At 39.4% G+C, this 11583-nt stretch overlaps 1 protein-coding gene across 2 annotated transcripts in view; it reads right to left on the bottom strand.

Annotated features, from left to right (window-relative positions):
* Nucleotides 1–2178: 2178 nt before the first annotated feature.
* Nucleotides 2179–11583, bottom strand: part of rbms1a (RNA binding motif, single stranded interacting protein 1a) — a 28096-nt gene continuing 18691 nt past the window's right edge. For both annotated transcript variants that reach the window (XM_086025839.1, XM_086025840.1), the window contains exons 11-14: nt 10846–10947; nt 10348–10416; nt 9012–9086; nt 2179–5569 (exon numbers count right to left, since the gene is read on the bottom strand). In XM_086025839.1, the coding sequence (XP_085881965.1) occupies nt 9018–9086; nt 10348–10416; nt 10846–10947 (240 nt within the window). In that variant the 3' untranslated portion in view covers nt 2179–5569; nt 9012–9017. The remainder of the gene's footprint in view (nt 5570–9011; nt 9087–10347; nt 10417–10845; nt 10948–11583) is intronic.

Below are 11583 nucleotides of genomic sequence, written 5' to 3'. Positions count from 1 at the left end.
CCGCCCCTCTTTTCATGTCGATGCCCCGTGTCTAACCTTGGGCTTTCTCAAGGGATCAGTGCCATGTGTCCCTTCAGCTGTGGTGAATTAAAACGAGAGGCAGGGGGAGAGAGCGAGCGAGAGATACTTGGCATGTTCCACGTGTTCACAGGCTTGATGCCATTAACAACGGAATGTGATGGACATGTGTGTGTGTGTTTTGGGTGGATGTGTATTCCTGGAGATGACATTCAATGGTGCGTCACACACAGGAAACGCTGGATTCATTTATGGCAGTGCCAAATGCATATCAACACAAAAGAGCAACAGTGCATTGTTGGTAACGACAAAAATACACATTGTAAAGCTCTTTTTTACCGCAAATCTTACTAAAATAAAAAGATATATATGTATATATATATATATATATATATATATATATATATATATATATATATATTTATACATACATCCTATATGTATTATATATATATACATATACGTATATATAAATATATATATACATATTTATACATATATATATATAGATTTATACACACATCCTATATGTATTATATATATATACATATACGTATATATAAATATATATATACATATTTATACATATATATGTATATATTTATACACACATTTATACATACATATACATATATATATATATATATACATATATACATACATACATGCGCGCACGCACATATATATATATATATATATATACAATACAATTTAATGTAAGATGTAATGTAAGGTTTTTTGTTTGCATGTCTGAGAGAGCATTTTCCTTGTTGTTTAAGGTAGGGATGGCGCGACACCGAGTCTAGGGGGGGGTTGGAGCCCCATCAGAAATCTGTGTAGCCCCAGCTAAGCCGCTCCAGCATTTTATTTGATATTTTAAACATATTTATAAATGATCTTCTCAGCGCCCAATGCATCGATTTAGTACCCCTTTAGCCCCGAGAAAGAAACATTCCGGAGCCGTCCCTGTGAATAGGTGAAGGAAATGGAAGAATAGAACGTATTGATTTTGGTCAATCTCAGCACAACTTGGGACACACATTCTATTCAATGTCATCTATAGCGATACAAGTTTCATCCATTGTGCGTGTGTTCGTGTGTGTGTGTTTTGTGGGTCCAGCAGAGGGTGCAATTGCTAATCTCCCACCTGGATGCTTCTGATCCTTTTTGACTGGTAAGAGATGGAGCTTGGTGCCTTCATGTCTCAGGGATCAGCTGCGCCTAAGTCGGAGCTTAAGTCGGGAGATGCGGCCGAAGAGTTATAAATCTACAGAGGCTGTGTGCCGCAAATAGTGCAGCAGGAAAGGTTTTGCGGGGTGAACTCACACACACACAGACGCTTGTTGCCCATCTTACTGCTGAATTTAGATTGGCCTCATAAGATCAAACTATTTGTCAGTCTGGGAGTGGAGAGCGTCCTCTTCTGGAAGAAAATGTCCGTCCCTCATGTATTGCGGAGGACCAAAGATTCCAAGTAGATGCACATCGGGGTTGTTGGTGACGCGTTGCAAAAATGGTGATGACTCTCTAAACTCATTGGTCAAATCCTGACACTGAAAATAGAATCAACTTACATAAAATATAAATGTAGACAATTTCTGTCCAATTTAAGCGGTCCTCCCTCAAATTCTCCAGTTGGCTCAAAATGCTGACACTCTCTTCTGAACTGGAACACTTAAGAGGGAGCACATAACCCATTTTAATTCCTTGGTGCTCAACACAGCATGTGACTTGAACCCTTATTTTAGTGTATTATTTATTCCTTAAATTATCTCATGTTCAATCATCTTTTGTTTGTATTTTATTTACAGTATGTACGGCACTTTGTTTTACTTGCATTTTTTTTTCATGTGCTCTATACATATAATGTAATGTAATTCCTTAAAGGCAATCGTAGACAGTTTCAGCTAAGTTGAAGGGGCCAGTCGTCGCTCAAAGATCTCCGGTTGACTCAAAATACTCCGCTCACCTCTTAACTGGAGCACGTAAGAGGGAGCATAACGGAGTTGTGGCTTTTAATTTGAAAGTCTGCACATCAATCACGTTGATTGCTATCTTTTAAAACTGACGTATTGGCCTACAAATGTCAAATAATGACTCCTCGCTGTCCAAATATGAGGTTGCAGGGGGTCCCACGTCATTAAACAGACTTGAACAATGTCAGAGAAAGAGAAGTCTTTTATTCAGCACGGTTTCAAATGTTTTCAAAGGAGAGAGCAAGGAGATGATTGTTTGAGTCAGTTGAGGGTGACAGGGCAAGCAATGAGGATCAAATGTACAAGATAACCCCCCCCTTCCATTCCATTTTATCTCTCCCCCCGTGGTGAAATAACCTGCAGTATAAGCTTGGTTACCGAAGTATTTCCCTATTGTGTGTACTTTGTACCAAAGTAGGACAACCTGACCTTCATAGCTATGACCTTGTCTTTCATGTGTCATAGTGTAGAGTTCATCTCAAAACAAGTCAACTTGAGGAGAAAAGCGAAGCAAACAATTCTTATTTTCTCATTTGTCCACCAATTTCTACAAAAAACAAAACAACCAATCTAGCACGAGCCATCAAGTGTTACCACTCATGTGACTTTTAATTGCAGTTTTGAATCAAATACTGCATCAAAAAGAGATCCCAGAGATGTGCCGCTCGCTCATTGAAATCCTTTTGGTTGTTGTTGCATAAACAACAACTCTGCTACTGTAAAACTTTTGGAGAGCTTTACAGCAACAATTTGACCTCTAGTGACCCTAAACACAGACCAATTTCAGCGGCAGTGGGGCGTTCCATTGACGAAGGCGGATACTTTCACCAAAGAAATGCATGGGGCCTGCATTCGTTTGCTGAAAAGTACCGAAAGAGCTAAACTGAACTAATTCACTAAAACTGGGGTGTCAAACTCATTTTCATCATGGGCCACTTCAGAGTTATGGTTTCCTTTAGAGGGCTGTTATGACCGTGAAAACATAAACGTAATCACGTCATCATATTACTACATAATTTCCTCTGCATGCCATTGTTATTATGACTATTTATAACAACAAATTGTATTTAAAATCCGACGTCACGGAATGTAGTGACAACTAAATACACCACAGAAAAAAGCTTTATGGCTGTTTGGCTTTTCGGTGAAATTTCAGGATGAATCGAAAATGCTTTAAACCTTTATGGGTGAACTTAATTTGACCTAGTCTAAACTTTTAAATCCAACTGTTCAATGTTTCAGTACTTTTGGCACAATTTGCAGGTGTTTGAGCCACACAAATGTCCACTCTAATGGCACTGTAAGCATCCTTTCCACTCTAAGTATGGATGAAGCCTCGCCATTGCGGCCATCGAGCTTCAGAGACACAGAGTGTCGACAGAAGATTGCAACAGAGATATTGGAAGAGTCTAAGAAAGGCACAGAAGTGGACATCCTTGGAAAAAATATCATTTGAATGCACATTCAGTATTTATTACTGAAGAGCAAAATTGATAATAGGTGTGTCTGATCCATAATTGGACCGATACATTTCCAAGTTCACCTGTTTATACTGCAGTTTAGCTTCATGCAGGAATTTCACCAGAAAGCACCAATTCCCAAACTGTTATAACTAACACAATGATCGGTGTAAACATGGAGGCCCCAATAGTCCGTATACACTTTTTTTCACATTTCGTTTCCGGTATCATGCCGAGACATGAGGCCATCAGCATTTGACAGTTGAAGTTTTGCAGTTTTTGTAAGCCTATTACACCCTTAACCATGGCTGGCCAATTGACATTGGAGCAGACTTGTATAATTGCCACCCGACGAAGTTTTTCCACCCCGAACTGCAATTCAGAGCCGGTTTGAGAAACTTCATTGCCATCACACTGCTCCAACGCATAGAACAATTGACGTACGTTTCTCGAAACGGGATCTGGTCTTGACAAACAGGCAGCAAGGCCTACTACCACCTCTGGTGAAAAAGCAAAGTCTATCCGGAGGGCTGCACTGGAACTCACGATCAACAAAAGCTTGATTTAGTGGATACTTGAAAATGTGAGAACGCTTTACCTGGACTGACTTTAGGTTGTTGAAAGGCAACTACGTGTCAATTGGCCAGCCATGGGCTAGGAAATTATACAAAAATGGTACACGATGACCGCCTCATGTCTGTCTGAATGATACCTGATACAAAATATATATTAGAAAAAAGGAAGTGCATAATAACTTTTGGGACACACTGTATTAAGAAGGGCTTTGTATCAAAAAAAACAACTTATAATACCTGGAACAAGTGAAGAAAAATGTAATTATGGGAGATTTTCAGCCAAAATGAAAAGAACAAATTCATTCAAAAAGAAACATGAAGACACTTTATTAGCTTTTAGTCTGCCGCAAAAAAATCGAAGTGGCGGCCAAATGAGTTTGACACCTATGCTCAAAATGGAGCATTGAAACTAAACTACACTCCCATTCTACAAAAAGAAAAAAAAAACACTTAAACAATAAGCAATGACGAATAAAGATGAGGCAAAGTGACGACAACGTTTCAAAAGCGTGGAAGAGAAAATGCTGCAAGTGGGAGGAGACGTAACGCTTGAAGTCCTAGTTGGCCAGCTCCTGAGCTTGGCTTTTGTTCTGCTTCATCCACTCTGGTGCAAAAAAAAAAAAAAAGGGCTTTACCTGCAAACCCAACCACACCGGCAGACTCAGAACCATGAGGTAGATCACCGGTCAAACTGACCATGAGAGGAAATAAAACAAAACAAACAAAAAATACATCACAAAAAATGCCAATTCTGTGTCATTTTCAAAGAGCACAGTTCTTGCTTGATGTCATTCCGACAGTTAATAAAAAAGCAAAGAGAAGAAAAATAAGAATTACGCTGTTTGAGTTTGTCACTATTCTTTTTTTTTTTTTTCTTTCCCCCCTCCCTCAGTATTGCAGTGGGACTCTCATTATTGCTACCAGAAGACTAGATAGCGACACACTTCCCATGTGGGATCAATCAGATGAAAATATGATGGGAAATATGACACCTGATCAAGTTCAATGAGAAACGCTGGAAGATGGTTGGAAGGAAGGCACCTTTTCCGAGAATAAAGTCATGACATGGTCACCTCTTTCAAGCACGTGATTCTGTGACAATTGTGAAACCCAACACTTTTTTTTTTTATACTTTAAAAGTCAGTGCAAACAAGGTTTTGCAGGGGGGAGTAACTATAAAAATCATAAAAACCTAGAAGGGGGGGGGGGTGGACATTGCAATCTCATGCATGTAAAATCACATCATACTGTGGATAATGCGGGGGGAGGCAAAGGTGGGGAGGTGTCCTCTGGAATTTGAGAATCCTTCTTGAAAAAAGAGAAAATCTTGAAGAGCATGTTGTTTCTTATCAAAATAAATCTTTTTTTTTGTGATTAGCCAACTGCTTGAGTGCATTTTCACTGTCCTCGTTTTCCAACACAAGCATAAGGGCTGTGCAAAAAAGTTTGTGTGTCTGGTCCAATCAGAGAGGGCTGCTATAACGGTGATGTCATCAGCCCACTCTCACCAACCCTGTGGCTCGCTGAGTGCTCGCTGAGCCTAAAAGTACAGACAACATGAAGAAGCATGTTTGAAAATGGCGGATGTGGGGTAGGGTTGCAAAGGGCTGGAAAATGTGCAGTACATTTCAAGTTTGGAAATACTGTATTCCAAATTAGAAACATTGTGTGGGAATTTTGGAAAATAACTGCAAACTGAGAGCAATTCAATGGAAAGGTATCATATTCTATCATGAATAATCCACATTTTGTTTTGTCATAACCAGATATCCAGCAAAATAGCAAAAATAAGCATGGGGGCATTACAGTACCTTAAAGTCCTTGTAGATTGAAAATAAATGTCCGGTAAATTTGACAGACCACAGAGAAGAGTGTCATTAACAAATTACTTTAAAAAAAATTAACGCATGTAAAATGAGGCTTCAAAACAGTAGAAAATCAATCCATTTCCAAATGCTGTGGGCATGTCCACTGAAACCACAGCCTACTTCATTGTCAACTGTCAATCACGTCATCTCCTCAACTTGGAAAAAAAAAAAAAGGATGCTGCAGCGTCTTTCTTATGCCTACACATTAGGGCCAGACTGATGTGAATTTTTTCCCCAAAGGCAGATGCCGATTTCAATATCTGGTAGAATGAAATACAGACAGACGATTGATCTGCCGATTAATCAAAACTGTTTGAATTGAACGATTCCACTTCCGATTCTTGTTCTTTGTTGTCTGGATTTCGATTCTTTTTGGTGTGTCCAAACCACGGCCCTTCATTTTTAGCAGCTCACAGCACAGTCTAAAATAACATTTAACATGGCCCGCCCATATCATTTGTTCTCATCTTTCACTTCCTTGTTTTCCACCAATCAGGCATCATTCAATAAGGCTACCGGCCAATCAAAAATCTTGAAAAAAATCAAGTTTTGCTTTATTAGCTGTTTTTCCACAACTGTACGGGTATATATAAAAATAAATATATGATGATAGCTTCACATATCTTTACCTACACTGATGAATTGGTTTAGTGTTAAATGAAAGATGTCAAATCAGCCATTGCCTCCTCTGATTTTTGCCTATGTGGCCCTACAAAGTTTGGACACCTCTGGAGATGCTAGCCACTTAGCCAGTTATTTTTGGATGAACTCATCTGAACAAATTTATTTCTATTAACATTTCACTTTTTGATTAATGATACTACAAATTTCTCACAGGGTTATTTTAACCAGTATGAATGACAAATTTATAAACTTGAATTGATAAGTTATTCATTTTTAACTTTCACGAGAGCTTTATTTTAGAAAACCTCCTGAAAATAAATTCACAATAGTGTACATGAGTATACGCTGAGCTCCCACTGATGGGCTCACCTGCTGTGTAGACAGACAAAAGCGAGCAATTTGGCTACTCAATTCAGATCAGCAGTGGCGACAATGTGTGTTTACAATGCACCAGCATACCGGTGGACACATCGTGTCTGTTATTGTAGATGAGAGCACACTTTCGCTTACTGTACTTTAGGCTGTAGCTTGGAGTGGGATCGAGGCAGCACCAAGCTCATCAGACACGACACTCCATTAACGTCTACACGTCATGCAACCTCCTTTGCACAATACTGTAGACCGTAATCTTATTGTTGCACTGAGGCAACGCTTCTTCATTAAGCTTCACAAAGTTAAGCCACACTTGGGATAGGAGCCGGTCGGTGGACGTGGCACCATAACATAGGCCTAACCATAAGTATATCTGACTGACACCATAAGTATATCTGACTGACACAATTGACTGGCTGGTAAATTTTGATCAACACCCGCCAAAATTAATTTTAACTCGCAGTTGGCGGGTGTTAATTTAGAACCCTGGTTGTAATGTGTTAAAGTGTAAAAAAAAAAAAAAAAAAAAAATAAACAATCAGCAAAAATAAAAAAAAGGGCAGATTTCTGCTGGTATTAAAAGACCCAATATGGTCCGATTAAATTGGCCGAGCTCTATTACACATGACTACTGTGTTTCAGCTGCAAAGATACATCTTAACCCATAAAGGACGGGAGCGCATAAACGCGTTTCTACCACTAGAACCGGGAGCGCTGTTGCGTCATTCTATCTTTAAAGCCGGGAGAGCGGACACGTCTGTGTCTTTTTTTTTTAATCCAATTCTCCGTCTCTTAGCCAATTTAATGCATCAGAATATAGTGTGGCGTGAGACCGTGGAGCATGTCGTGGAATTTTTTCGAGCCGTAGGTAGGCTAATGGCGGACGCCGTCGATCGCCCGGAGCTCTGATAAGTAACGGCAGTGATATTTAGACGACGCACACGAACAGTGGAACCAGTCGAACGTGATATGATATGGTTTGTAGGTTGTTGATGTTATTGACGTCTTTGTAACAGAATAGAGGATGGTAATTACCACTCGATTTTTTTTTTAATTAAAATGGTGCTTCTCTTGCACTGACACATTATTTTTACATCATTGATTGAAACAGTAAATAATAATAAATTCTGCCTGTGTGAAAGCCACATGTCAAAGCTCTTTAATTCTTTTGGAATTATGTTTCTGTCTGCTACAGGCGCTGAGATATTAATCATTTTGAATTTCTGGGAAATCTTCAGGTTTTCAAGGGTAATTCCAAAGGCGACCGACGGTTTTGGGGAGCTGTTGAGACAGGCGCTTTAGTCCTTAATGGGTTAAAGCTCAAGTGGCTGGAATATACAGTATCTCACTGGGTCGTCGGCGCTTTCCATGCCATGACAACGAGGCGCTCTAAAGGAGCTCTGCCAGTACAAAGCCCCATGTTGTCCACATGCTGCCTGCCACAGCAGACTTCATTTTTCTTGACCTCGCTCTTCCACCTTCTCTCCATGACGTGCGCGCACTCACAGCTGACAGAGAAGCGGTCTAAAACAGCCATGCCAGCCCGGAGCCCCGGTCCACACACTGGCTGACAGGTTAGACTTGGAAAAAATATCTTTCCCCTCTCCTTGCTATTTTGCCTTTCTCTGCTTGACATATGTGCGCTCAGAGCCAACAACGAAGCGCTCTAAAGCGGCCACACCAGCGGACGTTTTTTTTTGTGAAATAATTTCCAAAACGTTACATTTTTTTTGACCACACCTAGTCTGTTTTTGTGCTCAGGCCAAAAGCAGTATTTCTTTGGAGCATCTTAGGTGCTCATGAAATGAGAGGAAGAGCTTCATTTAGCCAAGTCTAATAGAAAAAGTCAACCTCCAACCAAAAAAGTTGTCTGTCTCACTGTAACCTGTTGTACCACAATAAAAAAATAAAATGAGTAACTGGAAAAAAAAGTGCTTTGTCGGCATCTATAGGCAATTACTCAAAGGTTTTTGCTATTCAAGAAAGGACTCACTCCCTATCCCCGCAAATAAAAGCAGTCGTTAATGCTAAAGATAAAAGTATGAAGTTTTGATATAGCTTTTGTATTGGCTGTCAGTGCAGAACATTAAATACCGGAAAACGTGTCAGGACGAGTACCTGTGGTTACTTGCTGAGTTGACTGTAAGGGGACGAGTTGTTGGAAGAATCCACTTGTTGTGACGTGCCGCTTTCCTGAAAAGCAAATTGATAATGTAAGAGTGGTATTTATTTGATAGGAATGTTTCCCTGCTTTATCATCACTCGCAACCCCACGATATTGCAGACTTTTAAGCACTCATTTTCATGGCCTTTTTACAGTTTAAAGAAGTCCAAATTTGGAGGCATGTGACTTCAGTGTCGTACGACGCTGAGCCACAATGTGCAAGGCAGCTCTGAGCTCAACGGGATGTAAATCCAGCATAATTAACAGCAAGAAGAGGCAGAAAAGGTACCATGTATAGTCATCGTTGCCACAGAGCAGAGAGGGCAGATGCCTGTGAGTGTATTCTCAGTTTGTACGTGCTGCTGCTCCGTGTGTGTTAAAGTAGCAGTTGTTTAAATGTTTATACTGACCGTAACATTTTTGCTATCGCCCATTAGCTCGACAATGGCATTTCACATTATTTTTTAGCATCAAGGTAGCGCACTTCAAACGTTCATAAATCGAGGTAATGTTTCCCATTGGAATGAATGGAAATACTGTGAATCCGTTCTAGCCCCAAAACTAAGGCTAGCTTCACATTGCAAGTCTTAATGCTCAATTTGGATTTTTGGGTGAAATCCGATTTTTGTGTGTGTGTAAGCGTTCACATTAGATATTAAATGCGACCTCTGTCCGTGTAGTGTGTGAACACATGCATCCCCAAAGTGACCCGCATGCACAGAAGAAGAAACGACGTCACTCACAATGTAGTGTTTACAGAAGTAAATGTGGTCCAGCATGTAAATCCCACGGATTTATCTTCTTATTGTCTCATATCTTCAGAGGAGCGATTCGGGTGGAGGTAGAAATACAGTATTTTGTGGAAATTAGGCGAGGCTTTTCAATCTCATTTCATGGAGACGTCACTAAAGATGACGTCACGTCATTGCCGTCTACGTGGCTGCTACTATCGCCAAAAATGTCCACTTTATACTTGTTGCATGTTTCAAGTGGGATTCATTTAAGTTAAATATAAAGCCGATACCCTTATTCAAAACAACTTTGCAGATTCAGTATTATACAGTATATAGTAGCAGGCAACTATTTTTCAGTTTACAGCAATATGATATACATACATATGATATATATCATATATATATATATATATATATATATATATATATATATATATATATATATATATATACAGTATATATATATAAAGTTATGGTTGGTGAGTGAGAAAAAATGAATTTGTTCAGGTAAATTTCGGATGATGTGTAGGAAGTTGTAAATGTAGGAGGAACCTACCGGTGCTGCCGGCAGAGGAGGATACTGCGGCATATAAGCACCTTGAACCCCCGGGTTGGCTGCGATATACTATGAAACAAAATAAACAATGTTAGATCTTGAACCTGTTCTTAAAAACAAATTAACGTCAGTCATGCCGGGAGTCATGAAGAATATTCCAGGATTATTAGAAGGAAGTTGCAAAGAACAAATACTCTGTGACTTACTACAGTAGATTTTTCATGTATTTTACTTGTACTTTACTTGAGGACTTATTTTTTGAAGACTTTCTACTTTTAGTTATTAGATTTGAAAACAAATGTATGTACTTTCTATTACTTTGTCCAAAAAGTATTGTACATTTTACAGTCTGAACTTTTTTTTTTTGCCTTTAATAAAAGTAAAACAAAATAACTCAGTACTTCTACCTAAACCAGAGTCTTTCATTTTTTACACAAGTCTGTAATTTGACTACAGCGTGTGCATACTTTTGCCACATCTGTCTAGAATTCTACTCACTGCTCCAGTGTTTCCTAGGGACAGCTGACCCATTTGCTGAGTAATCATAGTAGAGGGGTGCAATGACATGGATGGATCCACAGAGGGAGACATCACGGGGGCCTGCGAGAGACAGAAAACAGCTGGCTCTCACCACAGATCACATGACAGAGTTCCTCCAATGAAATCAAATCTTGTACCAAATAAAAAAACAACGTGAATAGGACATAACATGCACCAAAGGCAGCAGGCGGCTTCTGTTAAAAAGAACATGTACAGTATCAAGTTAAACAGATTCATACAGGTGAGGCCAGGAAATGGGAATTAGGATCATGAAACACGTCTTGTAAACACAATGTTTCATTTAGAGATGAAAGTAAAGAACAGATGCAGGTGGGGAGTATTCAATTAGTGTTGTATGGAAATCCATTTGAGCATTTATTCTACATCCTTGATATCCATTTCAAGGTCCATGTACACTCCTTGTCCTCAAGAATAAGATAAATTAGCACACAAATTGCACACTAGACGTATGCACGCTACTAGTGAACCACTAGATGGGGGCAAGTAGAATTTTATAATGTCAGAAGTGCTAATAATAGCATGCTCTTATCAACTAGTGCACAATTTTGCCTCACTAGTAACACATAGTTGTCCGGCGATTGGTATGGCAAAGTTGACCTTCTAGTAGTAGTAGTAGCTATAGTAGTAGTAGTAGTACTATGACACATGCATACTAGTTGGGCCAAGGAGTGTCGC

Source organism: Filicampus tigris, chromosome 3 (assembly GCF_054856515.1).
Source record: "Filicampus tigris isolate MCC_2025a chromosome 3, RoL_Ftig_1.0, whole genome shotgun sequence".
Taxonomy (NCBI): Eukaryota; Metazoa; Chordata; class Actinopteri; order Syngnathiformes; family Syngnathidae; genus Filicampus; species Filicampus tigris.
Note: the sequence above shows the minus strand (reverse complement) of the source record. Positions and strands in the feature narration are given on the sequence as shown.